Source organism: Sander vitreus, chromosome 8 (genome assembly GCF_031162955.1).
Source record: "Sander vitreus isolate 19-12246 chromosome 8, sanVit1, whole genome shotgun sequence".
NCBI lineage: Eukaryota > Metazoa > Chordata > Actinopteri > Perciformes > Percidae > Sander > Sander vitreus.
This window is the reverse complement of record NC_135862.1, coordinates 8,045,504-8,070,245: the sequence shown is the minus strand read 5'-3', so window position 1 is coordinate 8,070,245 and position 24,742 is coordinate 8,045,504. Positions and strand designations below refer to the sequence as shown.

The window sequence follows — 24,742 nt, the reverse complement described above, 5'->3', positions numbered from 1 at the left end:
TTAACCTCTGATCTCAAATTATTACAAAAAAAGATACATCAAAACAGAAAGTCAGTGCAAACACTTTAATTGAACTAATTAGTCGCAACAACAGTTCTGTACAAGAAATTTCCTTTTCCAATAAAATGTTTGTGGCATAAAATTAATGTTGAAACACAGGAAGTTCCAGATCCAAAAAATGTGAAAGATGGTTTCACAGGAACCTGATTCCTGCTCCAAACTGGACCCCGTCACATATCCTGCATGTAACAGAGAACATTTGTTGAAATCAATAGCAAAGCAAACCAAGAATCAGTTTATTTCCAGTGCATGTTAAGGACATTATGCATGGGACATGTGTCTCTTGAAAGTGTTTATCTACATGATTGTACAGAAAAGATTTTCTCAATATTTACTAAGCAACATGCACATACAGTACATACACAACTTTCACACATGTAAACAGATGTGACATTTACACTGCATGAGTTGAAGTCACCCACCTGTACAACCTGTGGTTTTTTGGTCTATGCTGGTCTTTTCTAACTAAATCATTTATCTTCTGTTTGCAGGGAGAGCTATTGGACATAAAGTTTACCTAGTGTGCCTTAAATGTCTTTAAAGTAAGTCAAACAGGTGCAATCCCAAATCTTACCTAAAACTAGCTACCCTTATCAGCCCTACCTGTCTCCACTCTGGACTCCCATGGGAATGCAGTAATTCAGCTCCAGTCTGGCAATGTTTCCCAAACGCAACACAATGCCCAGTCCATATGACCAACGGATGCTTTCTGCCAGTTTCTTCAAATGTGCTTTTGGCCCCTCACCTGAGTAAAAACAAACATATAAACTCAGCCAGACAGAAAACAAGGGCATCTGCAAAAATTCCTTTCTAATAGAATTCAGTCATAAATGTCAAGGTCTGTTCCATAAAACATGAACCTTTAACAGTCATTTGAGGTGCTTGTTCTGTTTCCAACTACTCACCATAGTTAAGGTTACAAAGGTTTCCGGCATTGAGGAAGAAGTGTGTTCTGAAGAGATCACCAAAGCCCCCCTTGCCTGGTCTGAAGGGTAGAGGGGTGTAAAGGTGGAGGCCTCCAGCCCAGTAGCCCTCTCCTCCCAGGTAGTCACCTGCCATATCAGTAATTACAGCAAACAACATTTTCAATTAACCATCAAACTTCAGTCTGGTTACCAAGCAACTCAGTCAAGTTAATGTCTCACCTTCACTCTGTGGGCCCAAACTGTACATACTGAATCCCCTGATACTGGTGGGGCCACCAAGATAGAACCTAGAAGGTTGACAAAGACATATAAAACATACAATATGTAACACAGTTATGAGCTTTCTGTGAATACAGAAAGAACCCTACATTTAATTGTGTTTTAAATATATATATATATATATATATATATATATATATATACACTTCGAAATCACTGAAAAAAAGACACTCCTTCAGAACTTGCCTGAGAATGATCAAGTTTTTAAGCATTCTTCAGCATTAAAGTAGTGATAGTAATTCAGTGATAGTCTAGGCATTAGGGTTGGGCATCGAGAACCGATTCCTACTTGGAATCATTTCAAAAATTACAATTCCAGTAGAATCGTTACTTTATTGGAATCATTTGGAATCGTTTAGAGGATTTGGTTTCAAATCAAATCATCGCTTCCCAATTTCCGAAGCGGCCGGGCACTTGTTGTGTTGCAGCCTTGGAGCACAGTAAGCAGCGCTCTAGTGTGGCTTTATTTTACATTGAAAAAGCCCGGTAAAACTGCAAACCACCACTGAATCAAAATAAAACTTTCCTTTTATTTGTGAAAATAGGCATGTGACCCGTTTCAACTCCACCCCTCAAAGAATCGGAACTGAGAATCGATAACAACCGGAATCGAAAGGAAGAATCGGAATTGGAATCAAAATCATTAAAATCCAAACGATGCCCAACCCTATTAGGCATCCATGGGTACATTGCAAACAGGAACTGCCAATAGATAATTTGAAATACTTTTAATGGTGCCAATTTGCCAAATATAGGCGAGGAAAAAAGCTCAAGCTGTCTCAAGTGAAGACTTCAAAAACCCCTGGTCTTGTGGATAATGGTAATAGGGTGGTGCATTGTATTTCTGTACCTGTCTGCTATGCTTGTTGGCTTGTCACCAATGGGCAGGAGCAAACCACCCCACAATGAGGCAGAAAGGACCTGGAGGAATAAGTCAAAGGGTTTAGTCACAACAATCTAACAAAGAAGTGCGTCAAGTTGTTTTTTTTAACATAAAAATGTATTCCTGGCTAAAGAAGGACTACACCAAGGTTTTTTGGAAAGAAGTCTGTTGGTCATTTAGTTTAGTTTTCTGCTAACAGACCATTCTCACAAAAGCCTGAGTATATTACTCAAATTCTTTACTAGCATTCTTTACTTTGGCCCGGTAAAACTGCTTAAAGTGTAACTGCATTAAGTGTCTTTTGATGAGACTATTTGCTAAATGGCTGAAATGTAAAATGTAGAATCTCACCGAGTCCCAGAAGAGTGTTTTGTTGAGCTGGATTTCAAAGTCCTCCTTCAGGAAACTGGCATCTCCCCCAGTGTAACCAGCAAGTTCCTACACAAATACAACACAAACCGTCAACCTGGTGCACAAGAGCAGTCGTATTGTTTTCAAATAGCATTTGAAAAAAGCTCTGGATTAGTGTTAAACAGAAAACCTGATGGATCTTCAACAGGCCACCTTTCCTGGGAAGGATGGAGGAGTTTCTGGTGTCGATGACCATAGAATGCTGAAAAACAAAATGCCACCGTTCTCAAAACTACTGCTAAAAATGTGTTCACTAATAAAGTGTCTTATTGGATATTTAGTCTTTTTGCACTATTCAACATTCCAACAATTCATATCCACTGTTCAATATCCCCCACGCAATGTTATCGGAATGTGTTGTGCAAACATTTTTGAAAACCCTGACTAAAGCACTGAATACCAGCTTGCCATTAATTCTCTGACAGCAGACTACATGAAACTCAACAGCTATTTTAAAGCCCATGCTAAAATCTTTAATGTAAAATGAGAGACAAATACCGTAAGTGAGGACTTTAGGGAATGGCCACTCTCCTCCCGGACGGCAAATGAGGCAGTGCGAGCCAAACAGCCCAGCTCTCTCCACACTCCCTCCCACTTCAGGGTTTGGTTGGTCTTCCACACAGGGAACTGTGGGTGGTAAATTGGTAATAAGACACCAGTTTATTACTTTTGTTTGTACAGATCTCATGCAGTAAATGACCATACATTGTTTGTAACATAGCAACTGTTGTCCCCTTAAAACATATGGAAAACAATGGCTCTGTGACATCTCAAAGATGTCCAAACTTTTAGTTTCTAAGGAACAAAACTCAGCGCAGAACTGGACTTTCTGATGGAACTGGTCTCTTTTTTGATGCCTTCTATTATGACTCTTTTCAGCTCATTTTGTTGAACAAAACCATAATGTGTTAATTAACTTCATCCATGTGCAAGGAGGCAAGATAATTTGTCTTGCAAACAACAGAAGAGGCAAATAAATAGAAACAAGTATTTACACTCAGTTCTCCAGAGATTCCTCGATCCGTCTCCCTCAGAGAACTCCATGGAAACTGACCTGTTACTTTGTACACATTGAGTGAGATGCTTGAAGTGAAAAAAAGAGAAGAAGATATGTCAATACCCTGCTGCTAGGATTCCTTTGTGATTACAAAATATACCCATCTATAGTTACTGCATATATCGCTCAGGCATTTACTTGCTCACTGATGGACCCAAATCTAAAGCTAAAGTATCAGGAGAGTCATCTTATCTATCTAATGCCCAACTTCAACCACCCTGCAAAACTGAACTGCAGAACTTATAGCAAAAGAATAAGCCTGTCTAAACATAAACTATGTATCAAGGTGATTAGATCATGATCTGATCATGATTTATTTTATGAAGCTGCTCATATCTTACTTGCGTTCAAAGTTTCCTGGTTGGGGTTTGAAGAAGGACAGGCCGTAGGATGTCTCTTTGGTTCCGTAGGAGAACTGAAAGGTCATTTTCTCTGCTCGACCTAATACATTGGGTAACTTCAGGCCTAGTACCTGAAATTAAAGCAGGTAAGGTTTTATATTTAGAGGCAACCAAACTAATAAAAAAAATTAGATTAGATAGAAATTGAACTCAATCTGTCTGAAAAAGGAAATGCATTAAAAAAAACGCAAACAGACATATAGATTTGGGTCAAAGTCAAATAACTTAATCACAATGAAATATCTCAGTGCTACAAACTAAAGTTGAAGTCAACATTGGAAATTATCTTTACAGGAAGATATTGCTAAACCAGTGTGTTTAAGCCAGTGTAGTAGTATGACACTATAATTGGATCCAAGAAAGGAGGTGGCCTTTCAGGAAGCACTCACCATGCTTCCTTCATTGTTTCCAACCATGGTGTTGTAGCTGCCGGTCATCTGTCTCAGCTCGGTGACTTCAAACGTCACATCGAGGCCGTTAGGAAGAGCATCCTCACCTGAGGAAAACAAAGAAAAAGAAAACACACAGAATTTCAACAATAATTTCATGTTTGGTTTAAAACAGTGAGAAAGAACACAGAAAAGGCATCATTGGGATTTGTACATTTGTTAAGAATAACAATAATAATATGTGTAATCATAAGACCGTGCAGTGATTGACAAGTACCTCGTGACGTGTCAATAACAACTTCAACTTTTCTGAAAATACCGAGACGAAGCAGCTTCCGTCGGGCTTCATGGGACTTTCGCATCACCTGCACAACAAATTGAACAATGTGTTGATGCCAGTAATGGCTACTCACAAGCATTGATTGGTACAGCTGTATCAACATGCACCTACATCAATCAAGTTCCTTGCCCGGAAAACTTCTGCGATTTCATAAGTCAACAGGTCCTCCTTGGTTCTTCCGAGCCCATCTATGTGCACTCGTTGAACTACAACCTTAAGAAACAAGAAGAGACAGATAACTTTATGAACATTTGGAACACCCAAAAAAATACATTATATTAATTTTATGAAGAAAAAAAAAAAGTTTCCTGGCATTTCGGGTTGTGTTTTAGATTTATTTGGTGTGGATGTGAGGCAGGGACTCACTTACTACTATGCTGGCAAAGCACAAACCTACTGTGGAGAAAGGTGGTCTGGCAATATGTCCTAGTGAGAGAGACTAGTGTAATTACTGCCTGAAACAAAACAAATCTTACATCCTTGTTTTCAAGAACTTCTTGCTTTGGCTCGTGCTCAATCCCAGGAGCCTCGATATCGTCAGGTTGAACTCCTAGCTCTGGCCCTCGCATGGGCAGAGGGTCCAGGCTCTGCAACACAAAATGTGAGGGAAATATAATATATATATATTATCACAATCAGAGTTTTACCAATCAAATAAATAGAAGGGGGGGGAGAGAGACAATGACACAAAGAGGAGTTTACATTTTATAATCACAGACAGAATACATGTTTGGTGTCTAAGTATTCTCAATTAACCCACTAGGGCTGCAACTAACAAATATTTTTCTACTATCGCTGATTATTTTCTAGATTAATTAATGAATCACTTGGTTCTATAAATTGTTTGTTTTTTAAAGTAAAAAAAAAGTGTCTATCACAGTTTCCCACAGTCCAAGATGATGTCTTGTTTAGCCTACTGTTCGACCATAAGACCAAAACCCAAAGATATTCAGTTTACAACTATATAAAACAGAGAAAAGCAGCAAATCATCACATTGGATAAGCTGGAACCAGATAATGATTGACATTTTTGCTTAGATGAAGTTTATATGACTACTCAATAATAATAGTTATTCTAAAATAGTTGCTGACTTGTTTTCTGTCATTGACTAAACGATTAATTGTTTCAGCTCTACACCACACCATAAAGCCCGGTGGTCGGTTAGTGTGCTGACTGCAGCAAGACTACAGTGAGCGGATAAGCCACTAGCATCTTTCCTTACTGTCAATGATTTGTATCTAAATACACAGCAAGCAACAGAGTCATTACGTTTAATTGTCAAGTTAAAAACTAACTAGCAGAGGATGAACTCTGCCTGAGCCATGTTGGACCTTGTTAAATGTACAGTATGGGCCTTTTCTTGTAGAACAGTAACCGCTGTGTCAGATACCTAAACGAACACAAGGAGAGGTCAAAGTCCTAGCTAACACGTTCACGAGACTTTTCCTTACCCTGGCGTGGACGGTGCCCATGCTGAGCTCCACAGGGCGCTGTCCCAGTAAATATGAAATCAAATTTGCGTGGTAAAAGTCTAATTTAATCTACAAGTAACAGGAGAATAAGGCGACGAGGATCCGTATGAGGAGGCAGCCATGTCACTTACTGACCACGCCTTCTCTGACTGGTGCACATTCAATACATCAACGCTGCGAAATGTTTAAACATAATGCTGTTATTGTTATAATTATGTTGAATTAAACTATACTAAATGATATCGTATTATTGTATGTATTACCAATACTGATGATGATGATGATGATGATGATGATGATGATGATGATAATAACATGTTTAACATTACATTGAAATTTTAAATTCAGATAGCGACTGCCAAAGATGCTGTCATATTTTTAAATGTCTTAGCCTGGTGAGGTTAATTTATTTATTTATTGAAATATATATTAAAAGCTGAGTTTTTGTAATAGGCACTGCTAATTATAAACAAAAGCACAAATAAAAGAATAAGACTCGTGTTTTTTGTTTGGCTTTTATGTAACAGAAGATACAGACCCAAAACCACTCCAACTTTCAGTTGACATTTATGGGTTGGATGGCAAGATGGATTTAGTACTACATACAGTATATTGTAGGAGAAAATGTATATGTATTTGCAAGAGTGTATATAATTTTTTTATACACTGTATTCATAGAATACATATTAACATTAAAAGTTTAATAACAATACTTACATAACATGTGCTCATTTTACAACATAGTCCTAATGAAAACTTCCAAATGCATATCAACATTATATAATGTATTAAATCAGCTGAGTGGAAGAAAACATCAAACATAAGTTCACAGTTGTTCATATGTTGCTGAGCATCTCTGCAGGCCTTGAATCCTGTAACAACAAAATTAGACAAAATGTACTTTTATGGTATGGTGAATTTTAAAATGCTGGTGAATATTGCCTGTCATGTTGTTTCGATTTTACAAGCTGCTCTTACGCTTCTGTTTTGAAGGTTTCATGGGATATTCTGTCTTCATTTACACCTTCGGGACATTCATTAATGTTTTTTATGCCCAGTGTGGTCAGCGCTGTGGGGGAAAGGCTCTGTGAGAAGTTGTTTTATTTAAAAGTGTCATTATTCTTAAAAAAGATTCCTTATATGATTTTAAATGTTGCTGTATGAAGCAATAATTCGGTGAATTAAAAGTATATAGGCTACTAAACTGATTTAAAACCTGATAAATATCTTGGGTGAACTTAGAATTATGTTGCTCATATAAACAGTTACATATTGAAAGTGTTGATCTCTCTCTGCCCGAGAAAGCCTAATATAGTGTCCATACATGTCCTATGCTTACCCTGCTTGTATTGGGCAAAAGTGATGTATTTTTGATTAGCGGGGTCCAGTATCCCGAAGACTGCATCCAGGTTGGAGTTGTTGAACAGATTCGGCCCTTTCACATCATTCTGCTGAGACATCTTCAGCTGTTCCAGCTGCTCAATGAGAAACTCTCTGGGATTCTCTGAATAAAAGAATAAACCACAATAAATTGTTTCTGGTAATAAAGGTTCAATTATTGAACACCTTTGGGAAAGTTTGCAGCAACCAAATAACAACAATATCAACAGAATACAACTGAACAATAACTATAAATATATAACAATGCAAAACTGATATTTTATTTACATACACGAAACTTTGTAGACAATCTACCACTTGGGTATGGTCAAGGGAAGAACAGAATATTTGGGCAGGAACAGTTTTAAGTAACTTAGTAACATTAAACTGTGAGCCACATCACAGCAAAAGTCCTTTTTCAAATCACATTTAGGTTACTATAGGCAATAACCCAGCTATATGTGTTTATGGTTATTATGTAAGATATGTTTATTACAGTGTATTAGCTAACATATCTTTTTTTTTATTATCTAGCAACAGAAGGGTCAGGATGCAATCCGAATCCAGCACAGATACAGCTAAAAAAAAAGGCATAATTAGAGACTGAAAAGCTAACCAAAAACTTGTCAGGATCTTTAAACGTGTTATAATTTGAGTTAGCGAGCTAGCTAGCTTGCTAGCTACTGCAAAACCTAGCTAGTGTTTTTAGCAGAGGATGTTAGGTCCGTTGTGTCTACAACAGAGACAAAATAAGCTCTAACTAACCAGGTCTGTAAAAGAAGAGCATGCTGGTCAGGTTTTCCATGAGCTCGAACATTTTGTGTTTCTCGAGATAATCAGCGGCGTCTTTCTCTCTCTGCGTCGCCATCTTTTCCAATTCACTTTTGATTGAACTTGTTGCCATGATACGCAAACACCGCGCGCGCGCACGCACGCACGCACACACACACACACGCACACACACACACACACACACACACGCTAGTACTCAATGACATGATGCGTCCAGCCAGTCTACCCCTACCATCACAATTACAAGCCTAACCCCAACCCTTATAATGTTAACCTAAAACTAAACGTAGTCACACACAGTAAAGGTTACAGTAGGGCAGATTTCATATCACCTCTTTGACAAATAAACAGGGCCTGATGATGATAAAACCGAAACCTTTTAACATGTTATGACTTAGGCCTACTGATTAGTCGTTTATATAAAATGTCAAAGAAATACTGAAAATAACCATTACAAGATCCTAAAGCTAAATGAGATGTTTTGACTTAGCTTTTTTTGTCTGATCAACAGTCCAAAACCCCCAAACAATTAATTTAGAACGTTATAATACAGGGAGAAGCAAAACACACATTTTAGAAGCTGGAAAGGATTAATTTTGCAAGTTTGTCAGTATTTTCATAGAGAGCACTGACATCTACTACAAAGTAATGGACAAAGGCTTAGTACATTTTTATTTCAAATTAATTTGGCTGCTAGCAAAAAAACAAAAACAATCAAAATATATACATTTGAATTAAATTGAATTATTTAATGACCTTAGCAGTTACCATGTGTTCATTGAACGTTCTTTTACATATTTTATCACTCGGTCTGAAAATGCAAACACATTCAAAAGGGATGAAGAGATATAAGATGAGGTGTATTAACCACTGTTGTATAAACCAAATTATCTTGTTTCAGAGAAGATCCTTATCCGAGCAGCCAGACGCCAACAGTGTGGCATTTTCAATCCATCCTGTTTGCTCCATTAGAAGAAACCATCAAACACAGAAAATATCCACTTGCAGATGTCCCTGAAATGACTTTACTCCAGGCAAGTGGCAGCCTGAAAAATTGGACAAACTCTGCTTGATAGATCGATATAGATAGGGTGTCCATCGCAGGAAGTAAAATGTGTTATCAGTCCGCCTTCTGTTCAGCTTTAAGCTGCTGTAACGCAGCAGCAGCTTCTTCTCTGACTTTATAGCCCAGCAGATCTGTCTGAAGCTCCCCAGGCTTTGGTGGGATCTCTGGGATACTCTGAAAGATTAAACAGCAGCAACGACTGTTACACACTGAAAAACTGGGCCTGTTTGGTTGGGTGGCGTTGTATTTTTTTTTTTTACTTTTAGCGATCTAAAACATCAACTGTAAAAGTCTGGCTTTAGTGTCACTGGTGTTTTCTGGGACCACTTCTGACATCTGACACAGTAGTGTTTTAAAAATTAAAGCAAATTGGTTTAAAAAACCTGACTGGTTCCTCCGTACCATATATAGAGTATGTATAGAGTATGTATGACTATAAACCCATCTTTGAGTAAAAGTAACACTTTTTACACCCGCCTTGTGGTGGATGTCAAATTGCATTATAGGAAATGTAGGAAAATACTAACACATATGTGTTGCTATACAGTATAGCTGGAAAATACTACAGCTGTATAACAACACATACTATCCTATGTGTTATAAAAGTAGCACTACACAGCAAGAGACAGTTGCACAGTATGTAAATCAGTGGTGGAAGATGTCTTGTATTTTCTTTTCAAAAACCTGATAATGATTGTCATAATAATGTCAATGCATCTGAATACTTTGCAGACTTGTTTATTGATTTCATCTAGAAATCACAGCCGGGCCAATGTGAAAAAATGGTTAATTGTGTCCCTCACCAGATCAGGTAGGTAGTACTGGTGGACGACCTGTGCTCCTGCAAACATTGCCAGCATACTGGCACTTAACATCCTCAGGTACCGAGGCCAAGACACACCGGCTGGCATCTTCACACACTTCCTCAATCTGGGGGGAAATAGGAAGACATTAGTAAATGATTTAAAATGATATGCCGCATTTAATCATTTGTCTGCTCCCCTTTTGAGGGCTATTCCTCATATAATTAGACAGTATGATTAACCACATCAAATACTGGTATCCTGTATGGGTATGCCTTACCATTAGGGTTTCTAGCTAAGTATAGTTCACCATTTTAATATCATGCATGTACACATTTCAAACATGAACTGTATATGGCTAATCACTTGCACAGTGAATCCAGTGACAGGAAAGCTAATGTTGTTAGCCCCGACGATACAGTTAACGTTACCAGGGGTAAAAGTTTGAAATACAGAAAACGGGGACAGAGCAAATATACAAAAACTAATATATATATCGATTCTAGTAAGACCTTACCTTGTTTATTTCACTGTGACTTAAATTAAAGGCAGCAATGTAAAACTAATTTCCACCATCGTAAACCCAAGTGCCTGTCATTGGGACTTACAAGCAGGAGAAGCAGGTCACGCTGCAGCTGTTCAGCTAGCTAACACGGAGATAATATAGGTAAAGCGAGCTCGCACTCTGCCTCTATTTAGTGATACCACAAAGGTTAAGATTCCCTGTCGCCTGTTTGTGTATTCGTGTGCTTCGCTTTTTTGAATTAATTGGTTGGGGTGGATTCGAATTGCTTTTAAAGATTGAATAAAACTTTCCATTCCACCATTTTGAAGCTGATTGTTGATGTAGACTATCTATCTTAGATCTAACATTAGCTTCTTCTTTTTTGCTAGCCACATACAGTGCTGTGTATGTCTTTTAACTTACATTGTTGTGCCAATTTAGGAAGTTGAAGAGGGACGTTGAAAAAAAGAGTATCATATCCAGTAATATCCTGGATAATCTTTAGGGTTCGGATATGGGTTTTCACCATTTGTGTGTATTTTGAATTGGTCCTGTTCAGAGTTTGAGTTTTTACTGTGGAGTGCTGCGCTTTACGAAAACACAATCTTTGGCTGCTGTGTTCGTCGACGTAAATTCGTGCTGGTGCATTGCTTTCATGTAAAGGTGATTTGCCGCCACCTAGAGGTATTTCATATGAACTCATACCGTCTGTGTACCATGCAATATAACCCCCGTGTCTGTTCTATAATGTTTTAATTAACAAATAATCTGTACTGCTTTATTTAGTATTGTAACGGCCGGCAGGATGTCGTTGTGTTGACTGTTCTGCACTGCAGTGCAAAGGGTCATGGGACTATGTTATCAACGGTTACTGTCCTAGCTAGTTTAAGTGTTTAAGGTATTCTGTTAGTGTTTTCGTTATGCATTTATGTTACCTGGGTTTTAGTCTTGATTTAGTGTTCATGATTATTTACATTTGTTGGGTCACCATGACTGAGACACTGGGGTAAGGTTGATGACATCTGTGTATCGAGTGAGTTTAGAGTATGAATAAATTACCTTAGATTTATCAATATTTATCTCTCTGACTACAACCACGTAGCTCGCTACAGTGTTTGACGATCGTTGGTTGTAGTAGTATGCAGTACGCCTCCTAACCAAAGGGTGGCGGTAAGCCTTCACTCATCCTGCGCAAAAGCGTTTTGAGCGTTTAAATGGTCTTTGTTTTGGGAGGATTCCCAGCCCCCCGTCTCCTTATTTGAAAACTAAAGAAAAAAATGTATGGCAGGTATGTTAGTTTGCTCACATACCCTTATGTTTTGTTAATGTAGAGGTCACTTGCGGTTTGAAGACAGCGGGGCTCGCTGTTAGCAAAGCCTTCCATCTTCCTGTAACGTTAGCAGCGTCCATCCGTCTTCTTTGTGCCAGCAATGTACCGTATGTGCTATAATCTCCACATAGCTCACATCTCCAGTTTGTATTGATGCATTTGGCAGCAGAATGAATGTTAATTTATTCAAATAAGTCAACAGTTAAGATGGAAGAAAACCAGTATACATCATTGACGGTTCCTACGGATTATTTTCAGCAGTGGTGAGTTGGTGTTGGAGGTGGCAGGGTCATGGGAAACTTCTCATGTTATCTCCCTGACGTCTTCATTTTCATGCATGAGATGAAGAAAAATAAACAACATTTGATGCACGACAAGTATACATACTTGTATACTTTACATTTAGGCTTGTAGCAAGTGATAGTGTAATCATTAATAATAATAACCATGTAATAAAATGGTCATTGAATCTGGAGTACTCTAAATAATTCAGGTATGTAGCAATACATGTAATTAACTGGCAAATGTAATTGTCAGTTAATTTAACAGTGTGATGATATTGCGTTATGTGTACTCTGTAGCTGGTTTGACACATTTACGGATTTAAGGGTATATCCTAACATTTTAAAATTTAGACATGCTACTACATTATCCAGCAGTTATTAAACCATCACTTGCTAAAGGCTTCATAAATACACCTGCAGTGGCTCTTACTCGGCCTATTTGCCAATTTTAGAATGGGCATGGCTGTAAAAGAAATGTTCACTCACATGTCTGACCTGTGGTTGTTTTCATATTGATCATAGTCACAATGTTTTTGGAAGTCCTATCAATTGTTTGTATCTTCATATCTTCATTCTATTCTGGTCAGTCTTACCTGAGCGCACAACAAAGTTGGTGTTAAAGACTGTTTGTGGGTGCAATGTGTGAGTGTTTCTATGGCTCTAGGTTCTATGCTCAAAACCAACCAAACGCAATAGAGCGATGAAAAATACTTTCAGAGCTTGACTTACATACTCTAAACTGAATGAAATGTAGAGAATACAAACAGGTGTATATCAGCGCATGTATGTTTGTAAGTATTGTGTGTTGTAAGTTTGCCGTACCCACTTCTTCAGGCACCCCCATTGAGCACCAGACATAATTTGTCCTTTCTTGCTGTGTCTGGGTCCTGTTTCTACTTCTACCATTCTCTCTTTAACCTTCTTCTTCCTCCTCCTCTCTACTTCTCTCATGCAACCTCTCTTTTCTAGGTACCAGTCCAGCCAGCAGCACCCCGAGGCGCAGTATGTGATGCCATATCACAACACGGGCCATTACACAGAAGGTCCCAGAGATGAGCTTGTCATGGCTGAGCTGTCTGTCCACCGCGAACCACCTGTTTACCAAGAACCTTTTTACCAGAACTATAACCCCCCGGCCCTAAATCACTACCAGGAGCTGACCTACCAGCCAAACGTCAGGGAGCAGCAGCAGCAGCAGCAGCATCCTGCACACCTGCACCACCCTCAGCACCAACATACAATACAGCAGCAGGAGCCGAGCGTTCAGCACCAACCTCAGCCTGCTGGTCCACCTCAAGGTATGATCAAAGTCATTTCCCCCCACACCGAAAACAGTTTTTTTTAAAGTACATTTTTAGTATTTTAGTATAGTAACATCTACAACATGTTCCTCCTCTCTCTGTGCTAGTTGTGACACCGGTGAAGAAGAAGAGAGGCCGGCCTCCTAAGCAGCAGGCGGAGGAGGGCAAGACACAGGAGGAGGAGAATGAGATTGAGGCGGCAAAAAAAGCCAAGAGGGCTCTCAACCGCTTCAACGGCATGTCAGTGGCTGAGGTTATGGCCAAAACCCTGCCAGACGTTATATCCTACAATCTTGACATTTTGATAGTGAGTTATGCACTGGAGACCTATTAAGAATTAATATATTTGTTTATTTGAATAAGTAGTGAATTGGTGCCAGTTATACAAAAAAAGATGTAAAGACAGTGAGTCTATTTGGCATGGTTTCAGTCACAAAAAACTGTAATTTTCAGGTCTGTTGCCATGGTAACACCTTCATGTTTCTCCTCAGATTGGAATTAACCCAGGACTATTGTCAGCCTTCAAAGGACGCCATTATCCAAACCCAGGAAACCATTTCTGTATGTTGAAATTCAATTTCATTACTGATTTCAGGGAATATACGCCAACACTTATCTTAAAAGCATCAGGCTGAATTACAAAGACATTTTCTAAAGTAATTAGATATTTTGTGCAGCCATATAAATGGTGTCTTGGGTTTGAATATTTCACTCTATATATAAATGATGTAGCTTCAGCAATTCACAGCAATTCACCGCAACAATCAGACAACAGAATGCACATAATGCTTGAAACTTGTACCATGTCGAAAGATGTTTTTTTTATATATATAACTTGGAAGTTTTGAAGTGGTCATTGAAAGGGAATATCAACATTTAAGGGGTCTGTAGAAAATGTATGAATGCCATTTTAAAATGTATCATCAATGGAGGTTTTTGCCAGACAGGTTTTCAAAGGTCGAGGTCGCTGAAATCAGGGTGCACAAAGATTTTTCAAGCTCCCCAAGAACATTTATCACACTGAATATTTATCACTCCAGTATCAGTAGAGCATATTGTTTTATATTAAAAAATGTTTGTGCTGATGTAGTCCTGAAGATTCAGTGTAGCTACAATGTCTGTAAAGTTCTGTAATTCTGGGTCCAGTGTTTTAAAATGTATTTCATGTGCCTCGATAGCCACTAAGCTAACTAAAATGTCAACACTTCTTTCCTATCCAGGGAAATGTCTGTTTCTTTCTGGTCTAACTGACGAGCAGCTCAACTACATGCATGACCAGAGCCTGCCGGAGAAATATAGCATCGGCTTTACCAACATGGTAGAGAGGACCACACCTGGTAGCAAGGACCTCTCTAGGTGAATACAAAACAACATTCATCTATTAAGCTTATGGAAATGCAGTAATTTTAGTTCAAGCCTTTATACAGAATGATTTAAAGTTAGTGCAACAGTAGACTAAGACTGAATTCTAAGCTCTAATAAGTGAGAACTTTCTGGGTAATAATCACCCCCAATGTAATTTTGTGTGTCACTTGAAACAAACATAGATAATCATTTTCTGGTTTTATGTTTTGTCCCAGTAAGGAGATTCGTGAAGGAGGTCGACAGTTACTTGACAAGCTGCAGAAATACAAACCATTAATAGCAGCTTTTAATGGAAAAGGTACAATTATTAAAACACTTAAAAACTACTTCACTTTGTGAAAGTGTTTAGATGGCTTATTCATACATCCATTGGGTAAGTTTAACAGTGTATTGACATTTGTTAATTTTGTCAGGTATTTATGAAATCTTCTGCAAAGAAACCTTTGGTGTGAAGGCAAAGAATCTCGACTTTGGTCTACAGCCTTACAAAATCCCAGAAACTGAAACGGTATGTTAAAACAGTACCTGGATTACTCTTAAAATATACTCCACAATACAAACGACAATCCTCATAGCAAATTTCATTTTACCTAGGTGTGCTACTTGATGCCGTCATCAAGCCCCCGTTGTGCCCAGTTTCCCCGTGCACAGGATAAGGTTCATTTCTACATCAAGCTGAAGGAACTGCGAGACCAGATGAAAGGCCTGGCACCAAGGCCCGAGGTGGAAGAGACACAGTATTTGTTCGATCTGCAGCTAGCTAAAGGTAAACGGTACAATTCCCTTTAGCTGTATAGTACAGTTGAAACATCAGGTGTTGGATTGCAATTCCTCTGTGGCTCGTTTGGATACAAAGATATACCTGCTTATTTAAAACGTATCAATTTTCCGAAACATAAGCAGGGTACATCTTTGTCATTTTTACAGATATATTTATGTTTATGTTCACTGACATATTTATGTCTTTGATGAAGATCTAACACCTTGATGTTGCGTTTGTTCTGCAGAGGATGCTAAGAGGATGGCAATCAAAGAAGAGCAGGTGGATCCAGAGTATGAAAGCTGTAGTGGGCTGCATGGGGATGCAAAGCAAAGCAGCAACTCCTCCAACTAAAAGAAACAGATGAGAGGAGAAGAAACAGGCCTGTCTGCTGTAGCACACAGGTAGTGTAGTTACCATGTAGTTCTAAATATATTTAGTTGGAACTAGATGGAATTGGACTTAGTTTCAGGTGCATATGCCCTAACTGTAAATAACTCTAAACCACTGTGACTGTTTACCAAAGCAATTCAAAGAAGTCTGTTGATTTTCATACAACCATGACACGAAGTGAACCAATGACCTCAACCATACTGGAAGTAAAAATAGATTTGTCAGTCCGAAAAACATTTTAAAGCACGCACTACATTTTGCACAACACTGCATGCAGAAAACACCACAGGGCACCTTTTACGTTTACATAATTTACAGTAAGTGACAGAAAACACATTAAACGTTGCTATGGTCCTTTTTAAAATATCTTTTGGGTGATTTCTAGAAATAAAATAAATTGCTGAACTATTCCAACATTTTGGTTGATGACTTATAAATGCCTTCTGCAAGCAGCACAATCCATCTGTTTGGTTTGTATTGTGGTATCTTGCAGAAATGGACATTGTAGGCCATTCAGCGGACAACATGAAACGGAACCACTGCAGCTGGAGAGGTTCGCTCAACAGAAACCAGATATCAGCTGTACTAGTAGCATGATGCATCAATGAGGGTAAGAAACCCTCTGATGACACCACAAGAAAAGAGGAGTCATACAGTTTCCTGAGGCTTCGCAATGTGACGCACAAGGGAGAAAGTGCCCACAACGGTTACATTTTCTAACTCTCAAACAAACTGTGCATGTTTTTGGTGTTCTTTTTTATCACTATTTATTGCATTTTGTAAGGTACGTGTCCAGTGACTTATTTTTGTATTTTGAAAGAATGACATTTTATGATTTATCAGCTGTATAAAAAGGGAATTGTACTCTGGAATTTCTAATCTGTAATTACAGAGTTATTAAATCTCTTCTAAAGCTGGTATGTTTATTGTGTTATTGTTTTTAGCATTCACATGAAGTTGTTATATATGTATATAACCTATAACGTAAGGAAACACACACAAGCCCAGAAAGCATGATTAATGCTTTTTCTTGAGCAGAAAGTCCTATTTTCAGAGCTCCGTGATTCCCAGCAGCTGTTTATTAAATACACTGATGCATAGTTCAAATAAAGCATAGCTGCAGACAAACAACATTTAAAAAGCTAGAAAAAAACTGTCATCAAAATGTCAGTGACACATGGTTTTAATGGATCAATCCATTTTTGTCTGGGTACAATGTGTACAGAGCAACTGCTATTTAAAATACAGATTTAAAGGACACATTCCCAATTTTGGGAGCCAGGCAACATTAAAGCGTGTTATCCTTTAGATGTAATTGTGCATTGCAATTCTGTTTTGCACTGGGCTTAAACACAGTGCTATGTGGAAATTATTTAGGCCTTTAAAAAAAACTTTATATCTTTGTTGTTGCTTTTTTATGGCGAGCTCACAGTTTGGTAAGCTATGTCCTCATATTACTGCTGTAAAAAGTAACACACACCAATGATGTCTTATAAGGTTGTGTTGATTTATTTTGCAAAGCCTCTGTTTGTAACATGGGTTACCAAAGAAGAAATACTGGTCAATAAAACTGCCCCATTTTAACCTTTAGGCTTTGTAAGATGTGGCAATAACGTGTTGAAAGCCTGAAACCCAAGCAATAAGTGGAGTTGGAGCTGTGTCATTATTATTTTTTGATATATATAATCCTGTGTTAAAAACAAAAAGAACACTGAACATATACTTTAACCTGCTATATTTTGTATTATAGGAGTAACAGTAATAAATGTAATAGTTGCAATACTTAAAAACTGCACCAAGCCGCAAACATAACCATCACAGACTATCAGCCAATAGAAACAGGTCTCACAGAGATTTAAACTCGAGCAGCTCATACCAATGCTAAAATAGGTGCGTACCGTTTTGTTTTTTCAGATTTTATTATCCAGTTTACAGAACAAACACCATATTCACAACAGGCTTATTAAATAAAAGGGTCACAATATCCAACAGTCTAAAATATAACCTTATTTTTACTTAATTTGTATTGTTTAAAGTCTAAGAGATTTTATTTTTAGTCTTTTTGTACACCTACGTTTTACACTTAAGATCTTCCGGTGTCAAAGTTGACCGGCAGGGCTGTCATGTCTTTGTTGCCTCTGTTGTACCTCATATGTTGTGAATAGAAGAACGGGATAGATGGAAACATAACAGTCATATGTACAGAAGAAACTAATTCAAACCTTACCCACAACAGGTATGTCTAAGGTTTTAAATACTGGGAAATTGTGTGCAATTTCTTTGCGAGGAATCTTAGTGGAAGCGAAACCATTCATCCATGCTAAGTTAGCTGAACAGCTAGCTTTTGGCTAACATTAGCTGCACTTGTGGCACTGCTACTGAATTGCTTTTAACAAGAACATTCATGTTTTCACCCGAAATACGAAAGATATATGATTGAAATGAGATCGCTACAAACTCGTACTTAACCTGCAAACAGTGTATTTTAAAACATTCTAAAGGGATAACTATTTTTCATTCGGGTTTAGCTTTTTAGTTAGCATAGCCATGGTGCAGGTGTAGATGTCTTGTCGCAGAATTGTGTGTTTAAGATATCTACTGCTCTACTTTTCATAAAATAGCGTCTGCTGTTTTGACTTCGTTTTATTATGTAACAAGCCATCTAGGTTAATCTTTTTGTTTTTTTTGTTTATGCCATGGTTTATCTTTTGTTGCTAACTCCACAGTTTGTCTACAATGCACATGCATTCAGTTTCATACACTGCCAGGCTCTTAATATGCTAAACTACATGTACATCGCCTAGCTATGTTTCCTCAATATCCATATTGATCTATTTAATAAAGTCAAACCACCCAAAAGATGGAAGACAAGCTGAATGGATTCCCTGTTGTCTCCCCGGAGTATCTTCAACAGTGGTGAGTCTTCCTCCTCACCACAATAAGACGAGATAAACCTTTACCTAGCCATGAGTCAGATTATATCTTCAAACCTCTGAATGGCAAAGTGTGATGAAAAAGAAATGAAAGCATGTGCGCCCCTTTTTGAGTTTTGTTTTACCATCGTTTTCATAATATGCCATTTGGGTTGTGCACTGTGAATATGATTTACAGTGCTATGTACAGTATATGGTTTTGTTATAGATCAATGGCATTTTACTTTGGTTTAATACAGGGGAAACAAAGAAACATCTGGTTGGTGGAATGATCTTAGTATGATGTAAAGCTTTTCTATCTACAGTTTCTTTTGATTCGCTAACCTTTGTTAACAGGGAACCAACAGTGTGGGTTTTCCATATGGTGTGGAAATAAGTTGCAGAGTAATAATGCAAACTTATGGAACAGACCTGTAACAAATTCTACCTTTTTTTTTTTTAAAACAAAGTCTACCTTTTTTAAAACAAATTCTACCTTTTATTAGGTTATTATGTTAGGCTGTAATTCGGGAGACAAAAAAGTGTTTCTAGTATATACTTCACTCTCATTGACATAAAGCTCCACAAACATCTCTCTAAAACGCCTCCAATTAAATACAGTTTGTCAATTTTTATTAGCATCATCTAATAAACTGATAAACAACTCAGACCTAAGAATTAGGTTATCATAATGGGATATATCCTTCATGAGGATTAACTGACTCTTAACAATTGTAGGAGAGTGCATCAGTTGCATCACTTATGTTTATTTTAATAAACTAAATTATGCATTAGCAATGTGTAACACTCAATACAATCCAGAAAAAACACATAGTGCTTACATAGTGTGGTTACATAACACAACACACTGGTCTAACGCAACTTTCCGCCTGCAGCACATCCTGCTGCCGTTTCGCTTGTTGTATTAATACTTCACCTTGTATTAATACTTCACCGTCTTTTTAAATTATTCTTCCTCATAGGGTTCAGTCTGCACAGCAGTTTCAAGCTCTCCAGGCCCAGTATTCAGGCTTCAACCACAATCATCAGTCTCACTACCCGGAGGAGCTGACAGGAGAGACAGCCATGGCACACATGGGTTATCCAGAACCCATGATGGATCAACAGGAACCAGCCAACCTGGCAAAACGTACTGTGATCCCCTTTGAACACCCTCACTGTATATGGGTTTTGGGTCAGGTCCCAGATTTCTTAATGTATCAAAGTGTTGACTCAGTGTGCCAACAATAGGTCTGCACAACTGTACTTAATGATAAGATCTGATGAAAGTTTTGTAATCCTGCATGACATGAGCATGCTTGCTAGTAAGCATGCTTTTTGAGAAAGCTAGTTAGTGTCAGCCTTGTCAAATATATTTGGCTTTCTAAAATAATTTTGAGCAGTATTGTTGTATGCAAGGAAGTTTAATATGCTATATTCGGACACTCCAACAATTTAATTCAATAGATTGGATGGATGGAATATTAAGTCATAGCAAGAGATAGATGGTGTCTGTCAACAGTTATACAAAGTGCGAGTGCATGTTAAAGATTCGGACAGTTCTTCCTTTTAATATCGCCTCTCTGAACATTTCTTGTAGCCCCAGCCAAAAAGAGAGGCAGACCAGCTCAACCCAAGGAACCCAAGGCTCCCAAACCACCAAAAGTCCCCAAGGCACCCAAGGCACCAAAGCCACCTAAGGACCCCAATGCACCTAAAGCCAAACCTGGTCCTAAGCCCAAGAAGGCAACTGAGGCTCAGGCAGATGGCAAGCAAGAGAAGATTGATGAGAGCTTCAAGAAGGTTAAGAGGAAAATTGACCGCTTCAAGGGAATGTCAGAGGAGGAAGTCATGACAAAAACTCTACCAGACCTGCTGGAATACAATCTGGACTATGTCATTGTAAGATTCCCTGTTCAGCTGTTTAAAAAGTGGAGCCAAACACTGCTATCAGGAATGAATTGTGGTTTGTAAGCTTTAAAAAAACAAAAACAAAAAAAAAACATGCACTGCTTTTTTTTCTAGATTGGTATTAATCCAGGACTGATGGCAGCTTTCATTGGACGGTGGTTTCCAGGTCCTGGAAATCATTTTTGTAAGTTACATGATAAAAATGAGTTTGAGTCATGTGATTGAAAAATCTTAAAAGAGTTTGTGGGAAGGAAACGTGTGTGTGTTATCCTGTTGCAAGACCCAGTTTGAGTTTTAGACCTTAAGTGTGAGGGCTTTTTTTGTGTGTGGTTCAAATAAGAAAACATGTATTGGCTAGAATCAATTTTTACCTCACTCTTCCCATGTTCTAAATGAAGAATACGCAGGATGCTGTGACACCATTAACTTGTTGTTAGACAGAGAGATGTATGACTGGCTAACTGTCAAATTTCAGGGAAGTGCCTGTTTCTGTCTGGATTTACTGAGGAGCAACTCAACCACATGCATGACACCACTCTGCCTGTCAAATACAAAATGGGCTTCACCAACATGGTGGCCAGGGCGACACCAGGGAGCAAAGACCTCTCAAGGTAGGCCTATAGACTGTTTGTTTGGGGAGGGGGGGAACATGTAAGACACATCAGTTGCATCCATCGCTTATAGATTTTGAGTTGATTTCTCACCATCATGTTTGATAAAAATCTATATTTAGGGCAAATGGGGGGCATCCTGAGTTGTGCTGAAGTTGGATGAGCAAACGGGAATCATAATAACGGACTGTGTTAGGCTGAGATTCCTGTTAGCTTTATTGGAATTTAGTTGTGTCACTGTATCGTAACCATTTTTCTTTTGTTTTCATCTCAACAGTAAAGAGTTGCGTGAAGGTGGCAAAATTCTTGTAGAGAAGCTGAAGAAATTCAAGCCTCTAATTGCTGTTTTTAATGGAAAATGTAAGCACTCTTCTACTACAGAGCAACAGTTGCAATACAATTATTTGTTTAAGTTAATTACAGTAATATTTTTTTTTTTTTTTCCCCCCCGAAGGCATTTATGAAATGTTCTGCAGAGAGATGTTTGGTAAAAAACCAAAGAAACTTGATTTTGGTTTGCAGCCACACAAGATCCCCGACTGTGACGTGGTGAGTACCCGACTGCTTTATCGAGCCACACAACCCTATGCCGGCTAATCTCCCTCTTCCACGTCCTCAAGGAACAGAGCTACTCCGTGATAGTCATGCAACGTAAATAACACAGGAGAATTTACCAGAATCTTTTGAAGGAGTGCTGACGGGAGGAGTGTATTTGTTTGGGTGTTTAGTTCAAATATTAACAATCTTTCTCCAGAATCGCTGACTTCACCTTTTTTAAGGGTTGAAGCAGTGTCATAAATGAAGTCAGAAAAATGCATGACAGTCATTTCCCCTCCACAGGCTCTGTATCTGATGCCTTCGTCCAGCGCTCGTTGTGCTCAGTTCCCTCGTGCACAGGACAAAGTCCACTTCTACATCAAACTGAGGGAGCTCCGAGATGAGCTAAAGGGTCTCCAAAAAAGCACTGAGATCGAGGAGGTTGACTACAGGTTTGACCTGAAATTGGCTAAGGGTAAGCACAGTCTTCATGGATGAATGGAAGCGTGTCTGTTTCATTTTAAGTTAAGTTTAAACACTAAGTAGCATGGCAGTTAACAATCTGTTTTCTTAAAGGGAAACTAGGCAGCAGCATTGTGACATACAGAAAAAAACAAAAACATAAGTAGTTTCACTACTTTTAGTGTAGTAAAGTACTGTATGAAAATGTTTTTTCCAGGTCAGATCATGTTTGGAATTTGAACTTCCCCTTTTTCTTTTCTTTTTTAACATCAACAGAGGATGCCAAGAGGATGGCGATAAAGGAGGAGCAGTACGATCCTGGTTATGAAGATGCCTACGGTGGAGCATATGCAGAGAGAGGACCTGAGGAGGGTCCAGCCGTTAGCCAGACCAACGGTCACTGTACTTTCTCAAATGTAGAAAACACAGGTAAAACACACACACACACACACACACACACACATGGTTGAAACGGTTTGCTTCTGCAGAGCGTATTCCACTCTGTTTTATTCAATCCATTTTAGGTTGTTATAATTAAACACCTGCTGAAATGATCAGGGTGCAGCATGATGTTGTATTTCCAGAAACACATTTCTTTTAAAGTGTTTCTGAGTTCTTGCTCAGAACATACCGTGCGTTTACATAGACTTAAGTAACCGGATTAGAGCCGGCATTCTGCAGTAAACTGCTTTCTTGGGCGCCCGGATAGCTCAGTTGGTGGAGCGGGTGCCCATATGTGGAGGTTTGCTCCTCGACGCAGCGGGCCCGGGTTCGGCGCTGGCCTGTGGCCCTTTGCTGCGTGTCATTCCCCCTTCTCTCTCTCTCCCCTTTCATGTCTTCAGCTGTCCTGTCAAAATAAAGGCTGAAAATGCCCCAAAAAAATGATCTTTAAAAAAAATAAAACCGCTTTCTTAAACATCATATGTGAGAACATAATTGAGATTCTGTAATCAGGGGAGGGGATCAGAGAAACCGGATTTCCCCAGCTAGATTTCTCTTGGAGTTTCTAATCCGCCATCACACTTTTCATGTTGACACTGATATATCCTTCTGAAGGAATTCAGTATCTTGAACATGATACTGTATCATTGCTTATCATTGGTGCTTTTACGTATCTGACAGATTAAACATAGCAGATATCAGTTGTGTCACATTATCCTCAGCACAGGGCTTCAGTCTGTGTGTTGTCTGTCTTCAGAAGGAGCACAGGAGGCAACCACGTCACAAATACCAGGCCAGCTCCCAGACGGACAGTGGATGACCCAGTCCTTCGCAGACGAGATCCCAGACATCAGCGGTGGAGCAAAGGATGGCAGCGTATAAGGAAAAGACTTATTTTGTCGGGTTTTTTAGATCTTTTTCCTTTTTAATAGTGTCCGAGTGGAATATATACACATAGATGGACTTTTTTTTTTTTTTAGAGGTTTTGCAGAATATTCTTTCTGCACTTTTTATTTTGTTTGTGGTCTTGATACATGTATGATCATCTTCATGGCAGTCTTTTTAAATATGTGAAATCAGGGACTTGACAATGATGCTCGACTGTGCTTGGGGAAGGTCATGTATTTAAACGTTTGTACTGTAACGCCTTTGTACTGCACTGTGATGCAGTAAGTGTATACCTTCACGTCTACTGTTTTGACAGTAGATAATACTCAACTCCAGATGGTTATTTTATAAGCTTCATTGACCTGTGTGAAGCCTGTATGATCCTCTGTGAATTGAGGCTTTAGCTAGCAAATAATGTTTTACATTCATGGTGCTATGAACTGACCACGATGCAAAGTGACAAAGTGATCACTCTACGAAACCAGACTCGATCACGTACGATCGAGATTCCACAGAGGGAATTCCTGGCAAGCCTTTCAATATAATGTTACAAAACTCCAACAGGTTATATTTTAATCTTTTATCATCACGTTTTTTGATTTAGGAATTTTAGAATTCTGTTTTTGTATGTTTATGAAAATGTCATTCACAAGGAATTTTATGAAACATCTGTCAATTAAAATGTCTTGATGATGCTTTTTCTATATTATTGGATTACCTTTCATTACTTTTAAGTGTCCTACAACGTCGTGGGTAGAGGTGTTTTATTTTGTAGAGAATAT

At 38.5% G+C, this 24,742-nt stretch overlaps 5 protein-coding genes across 12 annotated transcripts; 2 read left to right on the top strand and 3 right to left on the bottom strand.

Annotated features, from left to right (window-relative positions):
* Nucleotides 1-50: 50 nt before the first annotated feature.
* samm50 (SAMM50 sorting and assembly machinery component) lies at nt 51-6,359 on the bottom strand. 2 transcript variants are annotated; one of them, XM_078256598.1, is made up of 15 exons: nt 6,199-6,359; nt 5,223-5,333; nt 4,858-4,959; nt 4,684-4,771; nt 4,407-4,513; nt 3,958-4,088; nt 3,555-3,642; nt 3,058-3,186; nt 2,690-2,761; nt 2,500-2,586; nt 2,116-2,186; nt 1,206-1,273; nt 966-1,112; nt 664-805; nt 51-239 (listed from the first exon to the last, which is right to left on the bottom strand). In XM_078256598.1, the coding sequence occupies exons 1-15, from the start codon at nt 6,217-6,219 to the stop codon at nt 194-196; spliced, it is 1,410 nt and encodes a 469-aa protein (XP_078112724.1). In that variant the 5' UTR covers nt 6,220-6,359; the 3' UTR covers nt 51-193. The 2 variants fall into 2 exon arrangements, with proteins under 2 accessions (XP_078112724.1, XP_078112723.1); XM_078256597.1 differs by having other exon boundaries at nt 966-1,122; nt 1,207-1,273.
* A 369-nt stretch (nt 6,360-6,728) lies between these two features.
* On the bottom strand, nt 6,729-8,939 carry efcab10 (EF-hand calcium binding domain 10). Its single transcript, XM_078256594.1, has 4 exons — nt 8,365-8,939; nt 7,559-7,723; nt 7,198-7,288; nt 6,729-7,091 (listed from the first exon to the last, which is right to left on the bottom strand). Exons 1-4 carry the CDS (start codon nt 8,501-8,503, stop codon nt 7,046-7,048), a joined length of 441 nt encoding a protein of 146 aa, XP_078112720.1. The 5' UTR covers nt 8,504-8,939; the 3' UTR covers nt 6,729-7,045.
* A 98-nt stretch (nt 8,940-9,037) lies between these two features.
* Nucleotides 9,038-11,349, bottom strand: uqcc6 (ubiquinol-cytochrome c reductase complex assembly factor 6). 2 transcript variants are annotated; one of them, XM_078256596.1, is made up of 3 exons: nt 11,189-11,349; nt 10,261-10,387; nt 9,038-9,631 (listed from the first exon to the last, which is right to left on the bottom strand). In XM_078256596.1, exons 2-3 carry the CDS (start codon nt 10,366-10,368, stop codon nt 9,512-9,514), a joined length of 228 nt encoding a protein of 75 aa, XP_078112722.1. In that variant the 5' UTR covers nt 10,369-10,387; nt 11,189-11,349; the 3' UTR covers nt 9,038-9,511. The 2 variants fall into 2 exon arrangements, with proteins under 2 accessions (XP_078112722.1, XP_078112721.1); XM_078256595.1 differs by lacking the exon at nt 11,189-11,349 and adding an exon at nt 10,778-10,885.
* On the top strand, nt 10,868-17,115 carry tdg.2 (thymine DNA glycosylase, tandem duplicate 2). 5 transcript variants are annotated; one of them, XR_013502369.1, is made up of 10 exons: nt 10,868-10,927; nt 13,349-13,677; nt 13,788-13,987; nt 14,172-14,241; nt 14,901-15,036; nt 15,261-15,343; nt 15,459-15,553; nt 15,640-15,811; nt 16,053-16,209; nt 16,692-17,115. XR_013502369.1 is itself a non-coding variant. In XM_078256593.1 (10 exons), the coding sequence occupies exons 1-9, from the start codon at nt 12,270-12,272 to the stop codon at nt 16,157-16,159; spliced, it is 1,281 nt and encodes a 426-aa protein (XP_078112719.1). In that variant the 5' UTR covers nt 11,921-12,269; the 3' UTR covers nt 16,160-16,187; nt 16,692-17,115. The 5 variants fall into 5 exon arrangements, 1 of the variants encoding a protein (XP_078112719.1); XM_078256593.1 differs by lacking the exon at nt 10,868-10,927 and adding an exon at nt 11,921-12,358 and having other exon boundaries at nt 16,053-16,187; XR_013502368.1 differs by lacking the exon at nt 10,868-10,927 and adding an exon at nt 11,922-12,044.
* A 1,187-nt stretch (nt 17,116-18,302) lies between these two features.
* Nucleotides 18,303-24,655, top strand: LOC144521916 (G/T mismatch-specific thymine DNA glycosylase-like). 2 transcript variants are annotated; one of them, XM_078256588.1, is made up of 11 exons: nt 18,303-18,434; nt 19,043-19,114; nt 20,094-20,260; nt 20,711-21,012; nt 21,136-21,205; nt 21,497-21,632; nt 21,910-21,992; nt 22,087-22,181; nt 22,473-22,644; nt 22,908-23,060; nt 23,830-24,655. In XM_078256588.1, the coding sequence occupies exons 2-11, from the start codon at nt 19,059-19,061 to the stop codon at nt 23,952-23,954; spliced, it is 1,359 nt and encodes a 452-aa protein (XP_078112714.1). In that variant the 5' UTR covers nt 18,303-18,434; nt 19,043-19,058; the 3' UTR covers nt 23,955-24,655. The 2 variants fall into 2 exon arrangements, with proteins under 2 accessions (XP_078112714.1, XP_078112715.1); XM_078256589.1 differs by lacking the exon at nt 19,043-19,114.
* The last annotated feature ends 87 nt before the right edge of the window (nt 24,656-24,742 follow it).

Excerpts from the sequence above, each read along its gene's own strand:
- samm50 (XM_078256597.1), bottom strand. The coding sequence starts at position 6,219 with ATGGGCACCGTCCACGCCAGG. Across the intron at positions 4,960-5,222 it reads AAGTTCTTGAAAACAAGGAT|GTTGTAGTTCAACGAGTGCA; the intron begins GTAAGATTTGTT and ends TTGTTTCTTAAG. Across the intron at positions 3,187-3,554 it reads GAATCTCTGGAGAACTGAGT|TTCCCTGTGTGGAAGACCAA; the intron begins GTAAATACTTGT and ends TACCACCCACAG.
- efcab10 (XM_078256594.1), bottom strand. The coding sequence starts at position 8,503 with ATGGCAACAAGTTCAATCAAAAGTGAATTGGAAAAGATGGCGACGCAG. Across the intron at positions 7,289-7,558 it reads TTTTGCCCAATACAAGCAGG|CGCTGACCACACTGGGCATA; the intron begins GTAAGCATAGGA and ends TTTCCCCCACAG. Across the intron at positions 7,092-7,197 it reads GAAACCTTCAAAACAGAAGC|GATTCAAGGCCTGCAGAGAT; the intron begins GTAAGAGCAGCT and ends TTGTTGTTACAG.
- uqcc6 (XM_078256596.1), bottom strand. The coding sequence starts at position 10,368 with ATGCCAGCCGGTGTGTCTTGGCCTCGGTACCTGAGGATGTTAAGTGCC. Across the intron at positions 9,632-10,260 it reads AGTACTACCTACCTGATCTG|AGTATCCCAGAGATCCCACC; the intron begins GTGAGGGACACA and ends TTAATCTTTCAG.
- tdg.2 (XM_078256593.1), top strand. The coding sequence starts at position 12,270 with ATGTTAATTTATTCAAATAAGTCAACAGTTAAGATGGAAGAAAACCAG. Across the intron at positions 13,988-14,171 it reads ACAATCTTGACATTTTGATA|ATTGGAATTAACCCAGGACT; the intron begins GTGAGTTATGCA and ends GTTTCTCCTCAG. Across the intron at positions 15,812-16,052 it reads CGATCTGCAGCTAGCTAAAG|AGGATGCTAAGAGGATGGCA; the intron begins GTAAACGGTACA and ends TTTGTTCTGCAG.
- LOC144521916 (XM_078256588.1), top strand. The coding sequence starts at position 19,059 with ATGGAAGACAAGCTGAATGGATTCCCTGTTGTCTCCCCGGAGTATCTT. Across the intron at positions 20,261-20,710 it reads ACCAGCCAACCTGGCAAAAC|CCCCAGCCAAAAAGAGAGGC; the intron begins GTACTGTGATCC and ends CATTTCTTGTAG. Across the intron at positions 21,013-21,135 it reads ACAATCTGGACTATGTCATT|ATTGGTATTAATCCAGGACT; the intron begins GTAAGATTCCCT and ends TTTTTTTTCTAG.